This window comes from Numenius arquata, chromosome 4 (genome assembly GCF_964106895.1).
Source record: "Numenius arquata chromosome 4, bNumArq3.hap1.1, whole genome shotgun sequence".
Lineage (NCBI taxonomy): Eukaryota > Metazoa > Chordata > Aves > Charadriiformes > Scolopacidae > Numenius > Numenius arquata.
The window spans coordinates 75,066,669-75,091,740 of NC_133579.1; the positions used below are offsets into that span (position 1 = coordinate 75,066,669).

At 40.4% G+C, this 25,072-nt stretch overlaps 1 protein-coding gene across 1 annotated transcript in view; it reads left to right on the forward strand.

The window, feature by feature from the left end:
* CNTNAP2 (contactin associated protein 2) overlaps window positions 1-25,072 on the forward strand; it is an 864,917-nt gene that overhangs the window by 32,796 nt on the left and 807,049 nt on the right. Inside the window, exon 2 of the mRNA XM_074146844.1 lies at window positions 19,506-19,616. Within this exon, the coding sequence (XP_074002945.1) occupies window positions 19,506-19,616 (111 nt within the window). The remainder of the gene's footprint in view (window positions 1-19,505; window positions 19,617-25,072) is intronic.

Sequence of the window (25,072 nt, forward strand, 5' to 3'; positions counted from 1 at the left end):
CAGAGTGAGGTTGATGGTTGGACTAGATGATCTTGAAGGTCCCTTCCAACCTAGACAATTCTATGATTCTGTATTGCTCAACGGTAAGCCTTTTCTTTCCTAGACATTAAATGAATCCTAAATACCTTTCCCTCCAAAAAAATCAGTTTCCATAAGTACTGGCTAGGTTTGATTTTTTCTGGGCAGCCTTCCTGCTGCCGATACCGAAGTACAGTATGTTTCTTCTCAAATGATTTCAACACCTGTATTTTATCATTATCACATCAAAAAACCTAAGTATTCATGTTGCTGAGCAGTTATTAGCTGAGAAATAACAATAATTCAAGAAATGCGTCTCTGAGCTGGCTCCCAGAGTGACTGAAGTCCGACAACCCTGTTTCCACATCACATTACAAATAGCATAAAGGGTATGACTTGGGGAATTCTTGTACTACCATCGTACAAAAGGTAACTCAGTGCACGTGAATTAAGAGTAATGTAAAATGCAACATATATTTTGAATCAATATTTTTATTTGAAAACAAAAGACCTTTTTCATTAAAGCATCTCTAATAAGGTATGAGCAGCTGGGGCAGTAAAACTTGCCTACACTCAGAGAGTTTCAAGAGTGGTTTGGACAGTTGCACCAGAGAACTCTCTTAATGAACTTAGGTTTGAGGTCGGGGTAATGCAATAGCGGGGCAATACCTTCTTTCATTAGGTAAATAATACAAAATACCCTAAAATCAGTTATTTAGGTATAAGCTTACCATCTTTTATTTGAAATAAGGTACCGATTATGTTCATTCGTTATTTAGCAAGCATTTTTCTCTAACTTCTTGCCCGTGGAACATTGTAGCAGTCCTGAAGATTTTTGTCATACTATTGTCCTGATTATTATTTTTTTTTTAATCTGTTTTTACTAATACTATACGTGAGATCTCTAAGCTTGAGGTTTAATGAATAGGTCTTCATTTATGATTTCTCAGCATCAAGTGTCACATAGTGGACATAAAACCTTGAATTCCTGTTGGGAATTTTGGCATAAGGCAAGCCCCAGCCTCGTATTCTTTGTGCAACATGTGAAAAACAACTTGAGAATAACTGCAGTCCTTTTCTTAAGAGAATGTTATGGGTAGATATCATATCTATAGTAACACAACATCAGTGTTCCTTTATTTATGTATTTCCCGTGTTGATTTTTTTTTTTTCAGCTTGATTCCAAGCCATCCCAAGTTGCCCTTAAGATGAGCCATAAAATTCTACTTCATTGTTTATTGCAAACTTGATTTTCTATACAAGAACAGAAATGGAGGGAACATTTGTAATTATGCTGTCTTGTTTGTGGTCCTCCTTATTTTTCTTCTCGATAATGTTTTACTTGTACACATACGAAGGCTGAAAAGCATCTGTGTGTATGCTTCCAGTGCATATTGTCAGCCAAACTGAAAGAAACAGCATGGACGCTGGAAAAGGCTCATTAATCAAACAGACGCAGTTTCAGTAATTATGAAATCTCCCTATTAAGCAGAAGCAATAAGTCATTAAAGTATCTTCTCCGGCCTTTTGGCTAAGATCAAGCATAGAATATCTTCTCATTAGGATAATGGAGTTCAATAAAACGATATTCCATCAGTCTCCATAAGGGAGCAAAATGGAACTTTTTGGTTAACTGCAATAACTTAGTCACTCATTTTATCTTCCTCCAATCTTGTTCATTCATTTATAAGAGGAAATTAATTCTTCACACATTTAGCCTACTATCCTGGCAGACTGCATTGAACATAAAAGTTAACTTTGTAAATTAAATTAAGGGTGGCTTAATGAAATTAATCCTGAGAATTAAATGAACAGGAGTGAGAAGTATTTGGTTTTCTTTTTTTTTGGTGGATTTTTTTTTTTTTTAATTTGGAAAGCTATTAATAAATACAAATCCACTTTGTTAAATTTAAGGAGAATTTATTGAGGAAAATCAGAGGTTCATGACATAAATCAGTTTAACCTTTTTTTTTTTTTTTTTTGCCATTGCCTTTTCTACTTGAATTTCATTTATACTGATTATTTCCTAATTGTTTTCAATACCTTCTGACTTCATTTTTTCTGGGAACTTACATACATTATACATACTTGATTGGACGTATCTTCATCGATCGTTTACGAATTCAGAAGGGGGATAGAAAAGCAAGCTTGAAAGGCACTATTTTACATGGCGTATGATCTTAGGAATGATATTATTGCAAATTTTCCTTATTCTGCAATGTCCTTCATTCATAGTTGAAAGAAAGGATCGAGTCGTTTTACTTTTAGCTTCAGGCTTTTTGGTGATCGTTAGCCAGAGTAATTCTGGATAATTGAGTGAAGGAATCTGTAAAAGGACAATGCACGGCGCATTCAGTAGGTTATCTGAGGTTTGATAAAAACTTCCAAATCTTGTTAGAGGTCGAAATATGAGACTGTCTTATTGCAAAGCAGCATTATGTATTTATGGTGACTGACAGCACTGCATGGTTAAAGTTCCTATTGAAAGGCACACTATTGAATATGCAGATGTGAAGATAAATCATAATGCTTTCATGACAGTACGCTGTTGCTGCTGATGCATATATCCCAGGAAGAGCAATTCTAAATGGTTGCTTGAAATGTAGAATAGTGTGTGAATTCAGGCTGGTTGTCACACTCACTATTCAAAGTTCCCGTTACAAGTAGCTTGCCGGAGAGATGAATAGTGCATCTTCCAGTTCAACCCTTGGTTTCAGCAAATGGTGCTGGATCCTGGCTTCGCAGCCCCAGCTCAGACTTGAAGAATTGCTGCCTAGAGTAGGCAAGTTAGAGATTTTCCTTCCTTCCTTCCTTTCCCGAGGTGGCTCTCCTCTCCTGACCTACAGCTCTTCAGTCAGCTCCTCTGTGCTCCACAGAGGGGAGCTGAGCTAAGCTCCAGCCTTCTCAGTGTTCTTTGCTTATGGAAAGGTCAGCATAATTAGGTTCCTTTGGTATCTTCTCATTTCTTTTAAGGGGGAGGAATGCTGTCTGAATTCCACGTTTCGTTCCGGCGGGACCCCAAGAGGCTGTGTCAAGGAGAGATGAAAGCTAGACCAGCTTTGTTCTGGGTGTGAACGTTACACCGAAGACAGGGAGTGAAACGGTGAAGCAGAAAGCCGACTACCTAGAATTCATTTTACAAATTAATTTGGTGTTCTTCAGATGCCCACAGAATAGATTCGTAAAAATTCGTAAAAAACATTTAATGCTTTTATACTGCAGTTAGTCAACAATACTGGCATGGACGCGGTGGTGTGTCTGGCCAGCAAGGTGAAGTCACCTCTCTGATAGTCGCTGGTGAAGCGGTGTGGTGGTGACCCTGGCCGGCTGCCGGACACCCCCACCCGGTTACTCCCCCGCTCCCCTCCGCAAAGGGACAGGGGGGAAAATATGGTGAAGCAGCTTGTGGGTCATCATAAAGCCAGGGAGATGGCTTGCCAGTCACCGCAGGGGCAAAACAAATTTGACTTGGGGAAAATGAATTTATTGCCAATATTAAGATAGAGTTGGATGGTGCAAAACAAATGCAAAAAACCCCAAAACACTTTCCCCCTGACCTCAACCCCATTTTTCCCAGCCTCACATTCACCCCTTCATTCCCAGCTTCTCTACCTGATCTTCTCCACCCCGAGGGGCGCAGGGGAACGGGGGGCTGTGATCAGTCCATACCCGCTTCTCTCTGCTGCCCCTGCCCTCTCCAGGGAATCTCTGTGGGGGGACGCGGCTGGGGCCCTTCCTCCTCCTCCTCCTCCCGCTCTCCCCTCGGGGCTGGCAGGGCTCTTCCTCACACTTGTCCCCTTGCCCCTTGCCACAGGGCAGCCTCCTGCCAGTGTTTGCTGGCCACAGAGCCAGCAGCCCCCCTGCCAAGACCTGGGCATCTGCAGCCGGTATAAGCAGCTGATGCTGCATCGCTGTGTATGTGTATGTACGGATACAGACCGTCGTGTGTGGTTACAACAGGCATCCTTCGCTTTGAACATAATGGGAATTCATGATCCAGACAAAGGTAGTAAACTGTAATGCCTAGAACTTAATATTCAGCTATCTGATTAAAATTGGAAGGAATGGGCTATAATTATAAGTCACCTTCATTTTTCAGATATGCTAATTTAACTGTGCTGTTTTCCTTGGTTGACATGTTAAACATGTAGTAATAATAAGGTTTTACCAAGCATAATTACCAGGTACTCTCGGCCTTAAAAATGCCTCAGTAGTACCTATGCATGATAATGAGGATACAATAATAGACGATGCTATTGTCAACACCATTTGCATTTGATAATTAGAAAAAACCCAACAATTTATATTCAAAAAAATGCTACATGACCAGCAGGATAAGCTGGACAGCGTAGGCTGTTGTAAAACGTAGTGGCTTGGATTTCCATAGCACATTAAACTAAGGTCGGTCTGCTAATTTAAATCAGCGAGAGAAATGCAGTGACATATCCTATCTAAAAATCTGTCTTACAAAACCATATATATAGCATCCTCCCAGCCAGCTTTTAAGACAATGAATTACATTATGATTCTCTTTAGTGAGTGCTTCTAAGTCAAGAGTTTCTGATGAGACAAAAAGGAAATGTGAAAAAGGAAACAGCTCTTGGGTCATTGTAATGACATTTGCTGTTATTTAAAAAGTTAAAAAAGTCTTTGGGAGCATGTAAAGTTACCTGGAGCTGTAATAACTAGCCTTCACAGCGAAAGGGAACAATGGTACGCTAACCCTCTGCTTGATTAAGCCCTTTTAAAATCGATTTTGATCCCCATTAAGTTCAGAACTGGGTTTCCTACTTGCTGTTTTCTTCTGCTGCAACAGAAACTTTCCTCCTCCCGTCACAGTAAGGGACCGGGCAAGCATCGATAGGGCATAAGCTGCTTTACCGGGGATGGCAAAACTCATTTGTTTGAGGATGCTTAGTTCCTTTCAAAAGCGGGTGAGTTTTTCCTGGCGCAATGTAAAGACGGACTGTGTGAGTAGTGCAGCACCATCCTTCCATCCTTTCCTTCCATCCTAGTCTCTGCTGGTATGACAGAACCAGTAAGACGTGAATCAGCCAGCACTGATCGGCGCAGACAGTCCACGTCCATTGACTTGCACCCTAGAGTCTGGTCAGAAATTATTTTTCAGTTAAATAGTTCTTTGGAAATGTTGATACAGTCTGTTTTGTAGAGGAGAATACGAACACATTTTTGCTTTTTGCAGGAAGAAGCAAAATTTATTTAATCACAATGTACTTAATGTATTTTAGGGACCTGCGGTCTAGTACATCTCCTGTGATGTTCTTAGGATGGAGAAGCCTGTGAGAGAAGCCTTTTCTCACAGTAGTAGTGCTTCAAGAGAGGAAATAGAACCAGAAAGTCTAACTAAGATGAGCATGGAGCACTCTATAAAACAAAATATTGGGGCCTTCTGTGGCTGTTGTGTTTATCTCGTTCTATTTAACATCATGACTTTCTCAGGTATTCTGTGAAATATCAGTGGATGTTGTTGTGTCTTTTTGATTGGACGTCGCCCTATTAACACAACCCAGAACTCAGACCCCGCTATCCAATGGTTGGTTGTCATCTTTTTCTCCTTTATGTTCCCTTCAAGACAAATGATAAAAATCATTCACACACGTTAGACCTCTAACTGTTTGGGTTTTTTTTTTTAATTAAAAATGAAAAAACAACTACCAAATAAGAAACAGAACACATGGTAACTGGCTTTGTAAAATTCTACCTCCAGCTGAATCTCACATGTCATTTACCAGTTGGACAGACAGGAAATAATTAAGAATAAATTAATGCAATTCTTTCTTCTAAAAAAAATTCGAGCTATTAAAAAATTTGGATAGTTATTTTCCTCATCAAGTGCACAAACCGTGGCACTTAGCCACATTTAAAATTGTTTGGATTCGGTATCTGGCTGTGCAATTGTTTCACATTGCTTCTTGCGAAGGATTAATAACGGCTGGCATTGGCTTTCCTTGCACTGGAATTTCATTCACTTTTAAAAAGAACAAAGAAGGACCTGCAACACTCCAAGTCTGTATGTCCTCACAATAATTAAAAGAACTATCATAAACCTTTCTGTCTTTTTTTTTCTTTCCCCCCCATTAAGATTTTACTGTCTCCAGTCAATGTAGAAGTAACAGCTCGAGTTTGGGCACACCACGTTTTATGGAATTAAAAAATGATGGGCATCTCAAAACCGGAGATGACACTTTTGACTGATACTTCTGGCTTTACTATCCTCAGTTAGCAAAAAGTTGGCCTGCCATTCATAAGGATATTTTAAAATATTTGCTATTTTCTTCTGAGGAAATTAAATCACTTAGTTTAAACATTTACTTTACTCCAAAGTTTTAGTCCTGAAAAACTGGGAATTCAAGCAGACTGACAAGGTGGTGCTGGTTGCCCTGCCCTGTGTCAGCAACAGGAGTCCTATAAATACAGCTCTGAGTCAAATATTCTCAGCGTTCCAACTTGCAAGTCTATCGTAAAGAAAAATGTTCTGTTCAGCTTCAGATATACAAATTCCTGCAAATCTTGATCTGCTCTTACCGTAGAGGTGTGATATTTCCTTTAGTCTCTAGGGAAATAAATAAAGATTCTATCTTTAATTATTAAATGCTAGGCACTTTCAGACCTTGGGAAATAAGGTAAAATGTAGCCACAAAATGCACGTCCCATGAAGTTACTGCCCCGAACTAACTTGTTCCTCGTGCTGTTTCTCCGGTGTGCTTAAGGATGCTGAGCACTTACTGGCATCAACTTGCAGATTTTGTACCGGCATGTGAAAACATTGGCTAGCCTGCTCTCGTTTACATATCCTTTCTTCAAGGTGTTAGTTTAAGAGATTGGGGCCTCTGGTGTCAAAATTCACAGCCATGGTGCGGAATTGGTTTGAGTTTCCCAGTATGTGTAAGAAGCCTCTGAGTGTACTCCCTCCCACAGACCAGGTGTGACACAGCTCGCTCTGTTCAATCCACGATACGGGGACAAGTTCTGAAGTGTAAGCTGTGTTCACAGTTTCCTATTATTCCCTCTTCCTCAATTTCACTGTTGTTGGTTTTTTCCTTTTCCTTTCCTATCCACAATCTATTAATCAAAATTTGTGTAAGATTTTGGCCCTAAAAACTCAAAGCAAATTATCGATATATAAAAAATGATGTATATATATAAAATTATATATATAAATATCAGCAAATTCTGCAAGTTTATCTTCTGGTTTTGGGAAATCAAATCAAGACCAACATGACCTTAAATGTATGCCATATATACCCTACATTAATGCAACAGTAAGGAAAAAGAACAAAAGCATTTCTTCTTTCACCTGCTATAATGGCTTTTCAGTAATATTTTGTTGCTACTTTCAGTGAAATCAATGTATTACGACAATTTAATTGATGTGGTAACTTGGTACTTCTTTGGAAACGTGGGAAAGAGTGCTCTTTAACAAAAGAGTTTGCAAAATGCAATCAGAGGTAATCCTCCCATGCTCCAGTGCCAGAAACTGAGAAAGCACGCCTTCTGTACTTAGTTGGAATGGAAATGGAAAAAAAAAGATTCAAGTAGCAGAGGAAGGAAACCAAGGTTAGACCTTATTTGTCTTTTCCTCTCAGGAAAAAAATAATCTGTCAGTATAATACAGTTTAATTCATATATCACACACGTTTTGGTTTTTGCTTCTATCATCACTTCTAACAGTAGGCACCTGATAAACAACCGACTAATAGCTTCTGCTATAAATATGACATATCTGCTTTCTCCAAAGGGGAGATGAAAATAAACAACAATGCACGAACATGGAATTAATAATGTCTTTAGAAAAAAAAACCCCTGAGTTTAAGCTTAAGTGATGTTTACTTTCTGCTGTGCAAACTGAGAAACAATTCTCTTGCATTTTGCATACCCTGTTAATTTCTATTTTTTCTCATCTAACCAAAAGTGGAATGTGCTTTAGGTGCATCATGGTATTAAATATTTTGTCTGTCTGGTAGGAGCAGAGTTTCCTCCCTGGCCATTATAGGAGAAGGGTAGTTTTCTAGTATAAAAGGCATTCAGATAAGAATCTGCAACTGTTGCTCTGAGTTAACTTCATTATGAGACTTCTGCTGAGCATCTTAACCGATCTGCAAGTGGGTAGATAAAAACATTTTATTATCTCTTACAAGGTTATCTTCCTTCATTTTGTGAAACGATCTGATACCTGTACTGGTATGTTCTGCACACCAAGCTTTAAAGATCTTCATTCCCTGCCTGTGCTATATTGTTTGGAGAGTTAATATTTGGCTTTCTGCAGGTCTGCTTTTATATTCATCTGGATAGCAATTTTAAAGTCCCTTATTGGCTGTTTCGTTTTGCTTAAATTAGGTTAAACCTGGAGTAGAAGCTCTGAATTCAGAAGATTTACGTTGATATAAAACAGTTAAAAGTAAAGGGACCATTAATATGAATATGCATTGTGAGGAAAAAATGACAAGTTTTGGTTTTGTTAAAGAGAAAAGTTTAATTTTAGAGATGGAAACCTGCTAAAGCAATGATGAAAAGTTAAGCTGACTGGTAAAGAAGTTATTCAGGAAACTAGTTACCATGTGTTATTGTCTTATCCCTGGGTCTTGAAAAACAAACAGATCAAACCAATGGAAAAAAACCAAATAAACAAAACCAACCCACCCCAAACAAACAAACAAACAAACAAAAGATACTTGTTGATATAAGGTCGCCTGAGGAAGAACATAGGCTCAGTAATTGGCAAATGTATTTTAAGCTAAATGAGACTTGACAAGATAAATTGCGAAGATTTTCAGTGTTCTCTTCTCTCCTCCAGCCTTGTGGGTTCCTCTGCTCTAAAACTTTCTATGTGGCAAAACTCCTGGCTTCTCCACACTTAATTCAGACAGGTACCGGTCTGCAGCGATACTTCAGAAGGAGTTTTGTTCACTGAAACATCCTCCAAAACATTCAGGTATTTCCAGTAGTGAAAAGGTGAAGAAGTATATTTACATGTGAGAATGTTAAAAACTGAAGAGACATCTGAGGTACCTGCAAAAAATATGAAAAAAAATGATGAATGCTACTTTGCATGGAGTTGGCAGTCTATTAATTTAAGAAAATCCCAAGTGTACAGTCAGACTGACTGACTTCTAACTGGTCCAGATGCAATTGACTGGAGTTTTTTTTTTTAAACTGAGCAAATAAGATGACAGGTTTCTCTTACAACTCTTCCAGTTGCGTAGGGTGCAAAGCAGTTTATAAATTTCTTTATAAAAGACGCAGTAGTGCGACGGTGTGAACGTTTGCCAAATTCGCACTGGCCTGTGGAACACTCTGCAGACTCTAAAATAAATCAAAAGCAATCCAGACATGGTTTTGGTTTAAAGTGGTGTAAAAGCTTCCTCTGTCCACTCTTTTCCTGTTAGGAAAAAAAAAAAAGGAAAACACAACCTAAAACCAACCAACCAACTAAAACCCTGCAAAACCCTTACTGTAGATATAGATTAGCGACAATAAAAGGAATGCAGATAATTTTTAAATCATTCAAAATTGAATGCTACTAAATAATAAAATAAACACAAGTTTAATTTTAAGGACCTCTGTTCTTTCCAGATGTAAAATACTAAAGAAAAAATACATTTTTGTAAATTCAGAATTTAAAATTTTGACACTTTCCTGAAAAATTCAAGTGCACAAATTTTGGGTACAGTTTTCTATTTTTCCTTTGTTAAATGTTGAAATTTTGATAAACCTGAATTTCAAGAGGCTGCTTCGTACACCTTTCTACTTGTGATGATACCACATTGACTCATTTAATTTAAAAACAAATCCTAAAGTCTCTGGTATAAATTGTAGATCACAGTAGTGAGTGACATTTGCTTTAAAACTTTTCTCATTTTCAGTAGTGAAAGCCAGAAGCCTGGTGATGTTGTATGCCATGGGATGGAAGGCAGCGCAGGCAGAAATGGCTGATGGTTCTCATGGAATACATTGCACATTTTTGCTATTACCATTCCCAGTGTTTCCCACGAGTGCTTCCAAATGTTTATTAAGAAATCCTCAAGACAAGAAAGTTTTCATGTTTGTTAGGACTCGGTCCTCGGGTGGGCTAGGGCGCTATTACGGGAGCCAAAACATGTAGCCATGCCGTGACCTTTGGGATTAACGAGATTTTGGCTACTCTGAGAACGAGTGAATAGGTTATCAGAAACAAAGTTCAGGTAAAAAAGATACTTCGGAAAATCTTATAAAGTACTATGGGCATCCAAATGGTGGTGCATCCAGCGTCGCCCAAAGTCTGATTCATGAATCAGAACCAGAACAAAGAAACTGGCTCTGCTAGGAGCACAGTAACCACCATAAAAACCATTACCCATGGCTCGTTCCTTTCCTTACGGAGATCTATAGAAAGGCTTGAAATAAACCTCAGAATGAGTAACCTTGAGCAGTAAGGGTTGTGTGGAGAGCACTAAATTAATGTAATTTATGGTTTCACCTTGGAGGTGGAAAAATAGCTCCTACATTTTCTTCCTTTTCAGCGGCAGCCACCCTTTCGAGCGACAGTGTGTTATCTCTGTTGATGGTATGCAACTTGAAGTGGGATATGAAACGTGCCGGACGATCAATATGAGCTGCTCTAATCTTTTAGATTACAGCTGAGCTCCAGAGATTCTTACAGAAAAGCTTCAGTTACACTTGGGCTCATTTGCTTATGAAGCTGAACGTGAACTTGGCTCCCCCCCAGTCTGTCAAGACTGTCCTGCGAAATGTCAGTCAATGTGGGGAAGCTGCAGACTTCTGCAAGATGGAAAGAGCACTCTGCTCCCAAGAGCACCGTGAGAAATAACAGATCAAAGCAATGGGGGCCAGTAGAAACAGCAAACAAGAAGCCAATTGTGGCTTCTGGAAGACTTGCATTGACTTCCTGAAGCGCAAATGGGAACGGTAACTGGGAAAGTAACCCTTTTGCGTGCAGACTATTACCCTGTCTGCCCAGGGAGAGTGTGGACAGCTTTGTTGTGGCTTAAAGTATTTAAAAAGTGGATTAGTTTTTATTACCCTTCTAACGTGTGCGTGGTACAAAGGGAGTCCCACTTGGGACAGGAGGTGGGACAGAAGAGTGAAAAATGAAGGTTCCACTCTAGCAATCATCATCCCAATCGAGTCAATAGAGCGGTCCAAGAAACTTGTTGGGGAGTAAAGTTAGCTTTTTATTTTAAAAACAAAAACAAAAAACAAAAAACAAAGTAACAGTACCAAGGACATAGGGTGTATCATCAGCAAGTTTGCAGATGACACCAAGTTAAGCAGGAGTGTTGATTCCCAGGAGGATAGGGAAGCTCTACAGAGAGACCTAGATAGATTGGATCATTGGGCCAAAATCAATGGCATGAGTTTCAACAAGAGCAAGTGCCAGGTTCTGCACTTGGGCCACAACAACCCCGTGCATTGCTACAGGCTTGGGGAAGTGTGGCTGGAGCTGCCTGGAAGAAAGAGACCTGGGGGTTCTAACTGACAAGCGGCTGAATACGAGCCGGCAGTGTGCCCAGGTGGCCAAGAAAGCCAATGGCATCCTGGCTTGTATTAGAAATAGCGTGACCAGCAAAAGTAGGGAGGTGATTGTGCCCCTGTACTCAGCACTGGTGAGGCCACACCTGGAGTATCGTGTCCAGTTTTGGGCACCTCAATCCAAGAGAGATATCGAGGTGCTGGAGCGAGTGCAGAGGAGGGCAACGAAGCTGGTGAAGGGCCTGGAAAACAAATCCTATGAAGAGCGGTTGAAGGAGCTGGGACTGTTTAGTATGAGGAAGAGGAGGCTGAGGGGAGACCTCATCACTCTCTACAACTACTTGAAAGGACACTGTAGAGAGGTTGGTGCTGGTCTCTTCGCACAGGTAATTAATGACAGAACGAGAGGGAATGGCTTCAAGCTCCAGCAGGGTAGGTTTAGACTGAACATTAGGAAAGAATTTTTCACAGAAAGAGTGGTCGGGCATTGGAACAGGCTGCCCAGGGAGGGGGTTGAGTCACCATCCCTGGATGTGTTTAAGAGCCGTTTAGATGTGGTGTTGGGGGATATGGTGTAGGGGAGAACTTTGTAGAGTGGGGTAGATGGTTGGACTCGATGATCCCAAGGGTCTCTTCCAACCTGGATGATTCTATGATTCTATGTATATGGTAGACTTTTTTTTTAATTATCTCCCACATCATGAAAAACACAACAGAACATGGATAAAGCAAAAGGTGGTTGAACCACCCCAGAGGTGCCAAAGGCTGGTACATTTGGGAAATAACACCTGAAAGGCAATTATTTCCTTTCCCAATAAGAGAAGGTCTTCCTTGATAAGCTCTTTGTTGATTTCTTGCTGACTTAAGAACTTGGAGCATGAGGTGTGACCTGCCTGACGTTTGCCAGCCATTACTGTCAGTGTTTATTGTTTTCATTAGCAGCCCTTCTGAGGACTAAGGGAAGGGTTCCTCCAGCAGCGTTCCTGTCACACATGGTGACGTGCTTGGTTACCATACCGAGCAGCAGCCTTGTGACACAGGGCCAAGGTTGCTTTTCTTGTCATTGAAATGAAACCTGTGATAGGCTGTCCTCGGTATCACCTGCTTCTAAGTTTGATTTTTTTAAAAGGAGTTACCATTGACCATGAGGTGCTTTGTAGCATCTTCCACTTTTCAGTTAGCGAGGCTTTAAAAATTTGTTTGAAACAGTGCATAAAATATTCTGGTGACTTACGCCGCTTATTTATTCCTACTCTCTTGGCGGGGGGGGGACACACACAGCCTTGTGAGTTAAACACAGTGGATTCTAGCATTCATTTCAGATTATGAAACCTGCCTATGCAATATGAAAAGTCAGGCTGTCTCAGCATACTAATACAAACCAGCCACATCAATATTCCTACTGGTTGTTGCTGGAGATATGCCAACTCCTATCCCTATTTATCCGCATTCCGGAGTGCCCTTGCAATCTCAAGCACTGCTTTTCAGAAGTGCTTGGTGGCTTCCTCTTTCTCCTCAGCACGCTGCAGAGAAATCACTCTAGATATTCAAATTGGAGGAGAAAAATAGTTCAGGATAACTAGCGTTTAGCACTCGGTACAAATTAAACCCAGATGATACGAGTCCCTCCCTTGCTCCCCAACGTGTACTTTAGAATTCATATTTTAAAATGGGAGTCTTGCATTACAACTAAAGATTAAAAGTTGCTTTAAACTTTTTTTTTTTCCTTGCACTTGACAGGCAATTTGTATAATTAATGAGTTGGATATACTAGTAATAGTTAAAATTTTTGTATCATAAATATTCTGTTTGTACAGTGAAAATACTGTATAAAAGAGAAACGGTTAAGAATTTTTTTTTGTCAGAAAGCCATGGTTTTGTGTATTTCTTGGCTGAGATGATTTTTTTTAAATGCCACTTCAGATTGACTCATCTGTTTCATGTTCTGCTAGCAATTAATTGTGGCTATTTTGGACTCAGAGCACAATATTGACATTGCAGTCATTTGCCTTATTGCATCTAAGTTGACGGGCTTTCGAGATCTTCATTTCTGGCATACACATATGGGGCTTTTTTTAGTAAAGTTGTTATTGGCAGCATGTTTATGTCTTACAGCTAGTATCCTACAGCAGAATTATGATAATGGATTGTAAATTGATAGGAAATCTTGGCTGAAGATTTTGAAGAAGAAGGGGTGAATTTGTGGATTTTAGGTTTGGTATTTTTTTCCACCACTTTTTTTCCACTTTTTTTTGGTATTTTTTTCCACCACAAGACACCACTTGTCTCTGATGAGTGCTATTTATCAGTATCCAAATATTTTTTCTTTTTTAGAAGCACTGTACACATCTTAGCTCTCTCTTTACTTTGCTGACAGAGTCTTTGTAAGAACTTCTGAGAGATCCTCTGATGCACCTTCAAATTATTAATAAAAACTATAAATATCTGCTGTTCCCATGTCTTAATGTTTCCAAACGTATAGTTGTTTGTATGCATTCCAACCTACAGCTAGATACAAATGTCAAGAAGATACAGATGAGCTGCAGATTGTCTTTTTCATCTACTCAGACTGCTTTGATAAGATCTGTCAGCAACTTTACAGGTGACCTGTTTATTGATCAGGACGCTAAGCATTTGAACAGACTTCTGTGAAGTTGTTTTTTTTTTTACTCTGCTTTGCCCACCAAAAAGCACTGAAGTCACTGGCATAGCGAGGATTAAGCTTTAACAGCCTCTGGGGTTCATAAATCAAGAGTTTGTGTGTATATGGTCTGCTTGGTGCCACGGTCAAGGCCTGTCCCTTTAGATAGTCTGGTCCTTATTCCCCAAATAGTTCATGGACTAACCAAGTGGAAATTAAAGCAATTGCAGGCAAAGTAGAAGACAGCCCTTTTTTAGTCCGTCCAGCATGACAGGTAGACTATATAAATAAACTGTGAAACAGGAAAGGACAGCTATCCTGTCCTGGTTCTGTTGAGTGCAAACACCAGAACATATGAGAGGCTGCACTTGGTAGGACAAAAGGTCCATCTCTCCTGGTACCTGGTTTCCAATAGCCAGGTGCCCGAGAAAACATGTAAGAACAGAGCAAGTGCAGAGCAGTCCTTCCCTTCTACATCCCCTAGGATTCCCCTAAATCCCTTACGAATTTGAGGCTTGTGGATTGCAGAGGTTTTGCATTTGTATTTAATGACATTAGGTGACCTTTCTTCCATTGATCTAATTACTCGAACCTCACGGAAAGTTGTTTCTGATGGACATACACTGCGATTTCCCTCGGAACAGAAAAGTCGGAGTAGCAAATGTCATCATACCTATGACAAAGTTATCAGTTTTTTCGATCTGAACAGAATGGAGTGGGGTGGAAATGGGGTTTTGCTGCAGGAAGTTAACATTTAAATGGACCTGAGCTGGCTTGGCTGTTAATACATCACTGAGATAAATGGTGTGGAGGAGAGTTTATTTCTTCGCTGCTCCGATGCTGGCAGGAGAGTGTGCTCTGTAATTGATTAACAGGGCACAGTACATTGACTTATATGGGGAAACCTATTATATCTCAGTAACAGGAAGGTATATATGATTCTGGTTTTAGTAAGTAAAAAATTGGATTCTGCAGGAAATAACTAAAACTGCTGAAAGAACCAACAGTTCCCAAGGATTTTTTTTTTTCTCTTAAATCTGTGGCATAACAGCATTTCATGTTATGAAGGAAGTTTAAATAGTGCAATATATTTAGTGGAACTTTCATACAGGGCTAGAAATATTAGCTTATGTAAGCAGTCTTTTAACTTTTGTTCTCTTGGACCTGAAGTCGTGAGTTATTGATGAGATTTAATGTCTTTTTTAACATCTATTCATTTGAAGTTGAATCCTTCCCTATAATTCATACACATTTGTGGTGAATTTCCTATATTTTGAAGCCTAAATGAGCAGGCAGACTGTGTGTGTGTGTGTGTTTGTTTTTTAAAAAATGAGTAAGTAAGGTATTTTTGGTTTTATTCTTTAGCTTATTAGTTGGTATCCCAAAACAGGCATAGGAAGTGAATGCAGATCTAAACAACAGCGAAGGAAAACTACGTCAGCTCTGCTTTTTCTGCCCCCTTCCCCACTATTGGTGATTCCAACCAAACTAAGAAAGCTTAATACTTTCAAAACAAAGCTTAATACGTTCAAAACTTCAAAAGCGCATATACACCAAATGAAGCACAGTCATGACTGTAAAAATTGTGACAAATGTGGCAAATATAGAGTGATACTCCCTCTGGGATTTGATTTTTATTTTTCAACGGTGTCAGGCTTCTCTGTCTTACTCTGTTGAATCCAAGAGGATGGATTAGTAAAGCAGAGAGACAAGGCAGGCCGTAGAGGGGGATGATGATTTAGAAGGTAGTACTCTTTCCAAAAAAGTTTTTCCATATTTCTTTTTGTGTTGCTTCATCAGTAGTAGCACCAACATAGTAGCTGTCAAAGCAAAAGGAGGAGGTTTTCTCAATAGCTACTGGGATCAGCAAAAGAATAAAAGTTCTGATAAGCTTCTACGACTTCACGAGGTTTTTTTTCAGATGTTGTGTTGTTTCTGAACACATTGTCTAAAATCTGGGTTTAATTTTGTTTGCAGAAATTAAGATTTTGCTCACATTTTATCCCTTTTTAAAACTTTTTTTTTTGGTTGTGATTTAGGATAGCTCTTTTTTTTTGTTTGTTTTTTTTTTTGGAATATCATGACCAGTAGCCTCCCATTATATTCAGAAATTAATCAAAATGCATAACTAGCAAACAGTTTTGTAGCTAAATCTTTCTATTCCTAATATTCTTCCATGATGATGCATGAAGATGATCCTCCCCAGTCCAACCCCACCCTAGTATGAAGCTATGGGTGAGGCAGAACTGTATAAACCTAACAGTTTGCTTTAAAAATATACTAAAAAACCCCACAACAACACAGGAAACTGAACAAAGGACAGAGGTGCTTTACTTGTTCAACCTGAGTTCTCATTAATAATGAGAACATATTTTTTCCTTAACAGTAAGTATCGTGTGAGATAAGCAGAGGAAAATGCTATGAACAGGTTTGGTAAAGTATTTTTTAAATATTTCTGATGATGTGTTCTTCTGCTTTTAAATGTTTCATTCCATTTTTACCTAGACCACAGAATTAATGACAAATGACTTTGAATCTCTAGCTAGGTGACACTGCTGACTGCAGCGAGGGCCGTTCGCTAGCAGTCTTCTAGCTGAAAACCCATTTTTACCAACTACCAAAAATACAGCTCTAGATAAAGAAAACACGAGAAAAACTTGCTCAGTTAATTCCGTCTTTGTGTGATTATGACATTTAGGGCAAAATTTGTAATGAGCACTTCAGTCTGCTCTAAGTGTTCTTAAGAACACTTCTGTTCTTAAGCTCTAACCTCGTACTACTTGGAAATAATAGCAGCCTGGCCCCCAAGATCTTAAAGCATAAGCCCTTGCTCCGTGCTCTACCCCTGCTGCTGGAGAGGGGTCCCGTGTGACCCTGGGGGGCTGCTTGGGTGGGGGATGGGATGGGATGGGATGGGATGGGACGGGACGGGATGGGATGGGGTGGGATGGGATGGGACGGGAGGTGAGCAGAGGGCACTGTACCCATCCAGCTGCGGTCCTCTGAGCAAATGTGCCGTGTGGCTGCAGCCGAAGCAGGGGGAAGAGGGGAATCGATCCTTCTGTTTTGTGGCATAAACATTAGTGCTTAAAACCATTTATCTTCCCTTGTCAAAATTCCATCATTAAATAGTGTGGTATTGAACTTTGAAGTCATTGGAATTGTTCTTTAGTTTAGTGCAAAGCAATTGCCCTTTACTCTTGCCTCTGCTTTTATGCCGGTATGAATTTTATTTTTTCCCTTAACAGACTCTCAGAGATTTTTGAAGAAAACTTATTTATTTTGTTAAATGTCAAAGTACTGATTCACGAACTAATGTTCTTCTGTACTTCTGTGCTTCAGTTTCTATTGCTGTGTAAGTCATTTTATTTTTCATTACATGAGCCTGGAAATTTTAGGAGACCTGCATTATAAACGACTGGATTCAGTCACAATCCTTTTTTTTTTCCCCCTTAAAGTTCCTCCTTTGAGGGCAGGATTAATTTAGTCACCGTGTGGGATCCACTCTACCCATCAGGGGTGGTCTAATGCTTTCCAGGTACATAAACCGGGGGTGTTTCCGCTGGTGGCAGAGACTGCCCTGCAGCCTGTGTGTTTAGAAAGATGAGTCAAGCCCATTCGGGCAGGTTACATATTTTTTTTTCTGCTGTGGTAGGTTGTACCTGAAATGTAAACGAGTAATTTAACCTACATATTTCACCCATCTGGGGAAATAACTGAGGAAAAACTAGAACAAAGGGCAGTACATTAACTATCTAAGTATTTGAAAAAATCCAAAGCTGGTTCTCTTTATTCTAATTTACATAAGTTCATACAACAGCGGGTTTGTTTTAAACTTTTTTCTTCATTAGAAGGGTAAGGATTCTGATTTTGTTTTCTCCCATCTTAGTTGCTAATACCAAGTTAATCTTCTTTATACTGAGTCAAATAGAAGTGAAGTGTTTGAATGGATTATAGAGATTATATTTTTTAAAAAGAGATTATTTTGTTAATTTCTTTTCAGTAAATGTGATAGTTGATAGGCATTTATTCATGTGAACTAATTTATTTTCTTTTTTAAAATATCAGGTTATCAGCACTTTTATTACAGAACTGAAAGTTTGTATCTTATCTACTTCTTACAAAGCTTTCATGATAATATTTTTCTTTAGCACTACATTTTCGGGTCAACAAAAACATTCCAGATATATCGGGGCAGGCTTTTTTGTTTGTTTACAGTATCTATAAGGAGAGTGGTGGCCCATGGTTAGGCCACCATTACCTAATAACGTTACCATTACCTAATTTTTTCCTGACTTTGCTGAAGTCTTTATTTTCCCGTGTCAGGAGGTGTGTGTCTGTGTGGTTTATTTGTTTGTTTATGGGTTTTCTTGTGGTTTGACTTTTTTTTTTGTTTGGGTATAGGGTTTTTATACTGAAATGTTGGATGTAGCCACATGCATTCCACATGTACAGAATCACAGAGTGATATGGGGTTGGAAGGGACCTCTGAAGATCATCTGGTCCAACCCCCTGCCAAAGCAGGTCCACCCAGAGCAGGTTGCACAGGAACGTGTCCCGGCAGACACGTTGAATGTCTCCAGAGAAGGAGACTCCACCACCTCTCTGGGCAGCCTCTGCCAGGGCTATGCCACCCTCACAGGAAAGAAGTTCCTCCTCATCTTTAGATGGAACTTCTTATGTCCCAGTTTGTGCCCGTTACCTCTTGTCCTGTCCCTGGGCACCACTGAAAAGAGACTGGTCCCACCCTCTTGACACCCACCCTTTAAGTATTTATAGGCCTTGATCAGATCCCCCCTCAGTCTTCTCCAGACTAAAAAGACCCAAGTCCCTCAGCCTTTCCTCATCAGAGAGATGCTCCAGGCCCCTCATCATCTTTGTAGCCCTCTGCTGTCCCCTCTGCAGCAGTTCCCTGTCCTTCTTGAACTGGGGAGCCCAGAATTGGTCCCAGTGCTCCAGATGGGGCCTCCCCAGGGTAGAGCAGAGGGGGAGGATGACCTCCCTCCACCTGCTGGCCACACTCTTCCTGATGCCCCCCAGGATGTCATTGGCCTTCTTGGCCACAAGGGCACATTGTTGGCTCATGGTCATCCTGTTGTCCACCAAGACTCCCAGGTCTTTCTCCTCAGAGCTGCTCTCCAGCAGGTCAGCCCCCAACCTGTCCTGGTACAGGGGGTTATTTCTCCCCAGGTGCAGCACCCTACACAAAAATACCAAGTACTGGTATTTTTTACCAAGTACAAAAATACCAAGGCTGGTTTATGTTATTACCCAAGAGAAAAAGAAAGGGCGCATTGCCCCTTGATATGCATGAATAATGAACAGCGTAAAGTGAATCTCTTTTCTTGTGTTTCAGAAAAGTGTGATGAACCTCTGGTCTCAGCATTACCCCACTCCTCCTTCAGCAGCTCCTCGTCTATGACAAGCAGCTACGTGCCAGGGTATGCCAAGTTAAACAAGCGAGGAGGTAAGGGGCACTCTCTGCCTTAACCTTTGGATATTTCAAGAAAAAAAAAAAGATTAGTGATATGTTCAATATGCTTTTTGTGTAAAATACTATTGCTTGTGTTTGTTTTAACAAAGTTTTAGCTGTCTGACAGGCTGTTCTGTAAATGTAATGAAGTTCTATTTCATTTTAGGTGGCAGTAATTGCACTCCCTTGCACCGCAGGGGGAAATACACCCCTAATAACAGAATCACAGAATCACAGAATCTTCATGGTTGGAAGGGACCTTTGAGATCATTGAGTCCAACCACAAAACAAAAAACCAAAAACAACAACAACAACAAAAAAAAACAACCAAACCACACCCACAACCCCACCCCACACCCACCCACAAACAGACACAACCCAATAATCTCGGGCATTAGAACATGCCCTGAAGTGCCACATCTACATGTTTCTTAAATACCTCCAGGGATGGCGACTCCACCACCTCCCTGGGCAGGCTGTTCCAGTGCCTGACCGCTCTCTCAGTAAAGTAATTCTTCCTAATAACTAATCTAAACCTCCCCTGCCCCAACTTCAGACCATTTCCTCTGGTCCTGTCATTATTCCCTTGGGAGAAGAGGCCAACACCCACCTCTCTACACCCTCCTTTCAGGGAGTTGTAGAGGGCAATGAGGTCCCCCCTCAGCCTCCTCTCCTCCAAACTAAACATGCCCAGTTCCCTCAGCCTCTCCTCGTATGACTTGTTCTCCAGACCCCTCACCAGCTTGGTGGCTCTCCTCTGGACACGCTCCAGCAGCTCAATGTCCTTCCTGTAGTGAGGGGCCCAGAACTGAACACAGCACTCGAGGTGACGCCTCGCCAGTGCCCAGTACAGAGGCACCATCACTGCCCTGCTCCTGCTGGCCACGCTGTTCCTGGTACAGGCCAGGACGTATCGTGTAAAGAAACTTCTTTCCGGTGAGGGTGCCAGAGCCCTGGAAGAGGCTGCCCAGGGAGGTTGTGGAGTCCCCTTCTCTGGAGATCTTCAAGACCGGCCTGGATGCAGTCCTGAGTAACATGCTCTGACATGCTCTGGGCAATCCTGCTTCGGCAGGGGAGTTGGACTAGATGATCTTTATGGTCCCTTCCAACTCTATAAAATTCAGTGAATTCAGTGAAATTCAGTGTAGCTAACGTGTAGCGGCGTGGGCCAAACGCCTCGTGTCGGTGGAGTCACACAGTACGGTTGCATAATTGACTCCAGTTAAAAGGGCATACCTGTGTTCATCGGGTAAACGAACATTTGTGAGGTCACGGCTGTTGGAGTAAAAATAAACAGCTTTAATGTGCTCCGTCGATTTAACTTGTTTCCCGCCCTAGCGCTGATTGCTGTCACCGCCCTTGTTCCAGCCCCGCAGGACTTTGCTTTTTGCCTGTATTTCTGTAATGCCACCAGCTGCTGCTCAGCAGTGAGAAAGCCACCTCAGTTTTGGTGGTTGGAAGAACAAGTGCGTAAGTTTGATGATTTACTCGGCCTAACTATGTCCTTAGGGCTGGGCAAATTTATTTCATGGTCTAAACACAAGTCTTTTAACTTCACCCGCAGGAGTTTTCGTAGCTTTCCTTAATATTTCTAGATGACTGTATAAATACCATTCTGATGCCCATCTCTGTATTAATTTCACAGGAATGATACATTTAAACATGATAATTTCGATTAACAGAAAATTAGTATTCTGAATATTATTGATTTTATCTTTTTCTAAATAATATCAATCTAAAAGTCCCAAAACCAAAACTTTCATAGATTCTTGGGGAATTAGCTTGTGAATCAATACCGAAATTTTATCTTTCCCCAAAAATACTTGTCAAGGGTATAATGAATTGACTTAGTGAACCTAGAATTAAGAAATAGTTTGACTTTAGGGAGGAAGAAGAGAAATCAAATGACTACAGCGCCTCTATCTTCTAAATCCTGAAGATCTATAATAATGGCCACCAGACCTGTAGAGTGTTGGCTTATTTGTGTTGCTGCTTAATTTTTTCCTGCTCCTGCAGTAATTATGTTGGTCCTGCCTAGATACCACATTCTGCCTCCTCCGAAAACCAAAAACTGTTGAAACAAAAGTGTCACTATTTGCATTTGGGTGATTGTAAACAAAATCTAAAATACTTTCAAATGGTGGAACACCCTTGAGGTTAAAAGCAGAATTTGTGGCATCAAAACTGTAGCCTAGGTTGCCCATGTTCTCCACCAATTTTTTATACTACTGTTTATGCAGATTCTGAGTCAAAAATCCCCACGCCTTACGAGCAAAGCCATGAATTTACTGTTAGCCTAATTGTAATCTTAATCAAAGAATAAATATTGGCCTGTTATTACCAAAAAAAAAAAAAAAAAAGAAAGAGAAGAAAACATACTGTTAGGGAGAAAAGTCTCAATAATAAACCAGACTATATGCACACACGTCCTTGGCTCTATCCCTTTCCCTGGTGTTACACTCCCCCTGCCACAGCTCCTCCAAGTCTTTCGGTGGACGGCTCTAGCTGGGGTGGGGGCTATGGTGCATTGTCACCACCCCAGACTCTTTGCTGGGAGAAGGACACAGATGTCAGTGACAACGTTGACACAGCAGGATCTGCTTGAGGTTAATCGTATGTGTTTTCAGGGAATGGGGTGAGGGGAGCTGCGCCATGAGGGTGGCCAAGCGGGAGACACGGGCAGCCCTGGGGCAGGTGGTGCCCTGGCTGCTGGGGTACCATCCCCTGTCCACAAGCAGGGTGGGCACTGCTGGTGGCACCAGCAGGTTCTGCTAGTTGTCTGGAGATCATTGCACAGGAAGGGATGAGCCAGGTCTGATGTCAGGAAGCTCAACCCACAAGTGGAACAAATGGGGTGGGCGTAGATACACCTAGGACGTGGCTCAGGAAGGCAGAGCGGATCCCCAGGGGGACTGGACAAGGCAATTATGGCCTGTTGGTACCCTCAGCACCCTGACATTGATCTTTATTAGACTGCAACTCCATATGTCTGAATTCTCTGTACATACTTTTTTTACCTGTGTAGGATTCTTGTTCTTTGATCTCTTTGTTCTCTTGGTTTTTTTTGTTCTCTAAAATCAGCCTTAGCCAGCTCCCGCGGCTGCTTTCTTTTAATGACTGCTAATTGACCTGGTGAGTTGCTTGTAGCCCTGCTCCCTCTGGTACCACCCTGTGCCTGTACTTCCAACACCTCTGCTATCATCCCGTGGTTGTAGTCCTCTACACTGCATTTTTGTTCTACAGTAATAGTTTGTTCTCTGCAGAATATCTACTTTAGGCACAGAAATACATCAAAACTGTTATACCCATAGTCACTAGCCCATGCAATCACAAGGCTGAGTTAAAGGTAACACAGATTAGGCTGTGTTACCTGGTTGTTAGAGAATTGCTATTACAATTAAACGAACCAAACAGAAGCTGAAGACCAGCTTAGAGAAACTGCGACTCCCAAGCTCTCGTCCTGTGCAGCTGATGCAGAGCCCGTGGCCTGGTCGTGGCGTTGGCAGTTGCCTTGGTTGTGGGCCTGTAGATAATGTTATTTATTGCTTCAGAAATTTAGACGATGGCTTCTGAATGAGAATAGATGCTGGGTTTATGCTGGCTTCAGGATTTCACTTCATTGTTGCCCTCATTTTTCTACATCACAATTCTCAGTCTTTCAGTTGCAGTATGTCTGAACGTGGGGTTTGAAAGGCAGGTGGGTCCCTTACTTTGTGTTTTCAACTGTTCGTTGTCCAGGTGAAAGCAGTTAAGGAACAGTTCGATTCTAAAACACGGCTCATCATTTAGGTTGAATTCTGCTGTATCTAATCACAGTTATGTTCATTTCCATTCTATTGCCTGTTCTAAAATATTAAAAAAGTCATTAGTCTCACTTTAATAAAATAAAGCTTTACATCAGCTTGCTGGGCAGGATCTTCAAATTGATTTTAGATGACTATTTCTCCTTTTAGTTTACTAGACTTCTTATTCTTTTGTAAGTGAAAGGCAAATCAGACATTGGGAATTTAAGCTTTGTCTTTTAATTGTATTTACCCTCCCCTTTCTTACCCTTATAATCACTACAGTGCAGTTTCTTTTAATGATGTTTCTGTAGCAATATGGATCTACAGTGCTGTCATTATCAAGCATTTGTTTAATTTACTCTCTCAAAAGGTCATTTGAAATTTAGTTGCATCTCCTTGCTTAAATAAGCAACTTCTTTAGCTTGTTGTCACCCATCTCATAATAGCTATGAAGCCCAGCGTACATACTTTTCAAAACTCAAGTTTCAATATGTACATTACCTGGTTTTGCTTTCCTAATTCTAGTGCCAGTAAAAGTACTGCAGAATTCAGAAATGTGTTTAACGTGGCAACTCCGCCTTCCCTGTCTTTATGCTTCTGCTTCTACAAATGATGGAAAATAGCTCAGTTTTAATGCTGAGCTATTTTACAACATCATGGAATTACAGATATTGCTAACCAAACCAGTAATAAGGGAATCCATTTTTTTTCTCTCCAAAGAGTCATTATCAGCTAATAGGTTCCCAAATCAAATGTGCTATTTAAACCAAACTGTGCTCAAGTCATTAAATAGAAAGAACTCCCCCTCCCCTAGCCCCAGACCCTTTAAATTAAAGGAATATGAATTTGAAAATTCTAGTCTCCAACCCAATTATATTTTCCTTTGCCATTTTCACGGCACTTCATTCTAGACTGGAAAACACTTTAGCAGACTAGATAGTGTATTTTATTCTATTGATTAAGACACTGATTTACTGAACAGTCACATCATGTTATTAAGAAGGTTGCAGTTGTGACTGTAGTTATTCTGGTTCAGTTTCCTGCTATAAATGTTGCAATTGGAAGGATGCACATCGAAGAGTTTAATATTTTCAGGAGTTTTTAGTTGGCTTCAAAAGCAGAAACATCCATGAATTTGATCCTAATATTTGGTATGGCTTTGTTTACAGATCCCATAACTAGTGATCTAGGCAAACAGAACTAAAACTTCATGGAATTATAGTTATCTGGAAACTGAGCCTCCAGGATGTATGGTTAGGGTATTTTGCTATGACGGTATATGAGAATAATTAACATTTTTCACAGCTGTCTACTCGGAGCCCTGTAAGCCTTTGCTAATTTACAGATTAGTACATATACTTTGTTCAAAGGAAATGCAGATTTGATGGACAGAGTATAATTTGATTAGAAAATTTTACCTCTCCAAAGCTGTTTACTTGGTGCTGCATATTCTTCTGCATTGCCTCTTGTTCCTGTTCTTATCCTTATTTCTCATTAGGGTAAGCAAAGAGAAGCATCTTGAGCTGCTTTGGGGGGAAAAAAAAAAAAAAAAAAAAAGAAGTTATTTTTAATCAGAGGGAAAACTGCTGATTATAGAAACAAATATTCAGTGGTTACTTGCAGGTCTGTCAGTCTCTTGCGAATTCATGCCAAAAGGTATTAGAA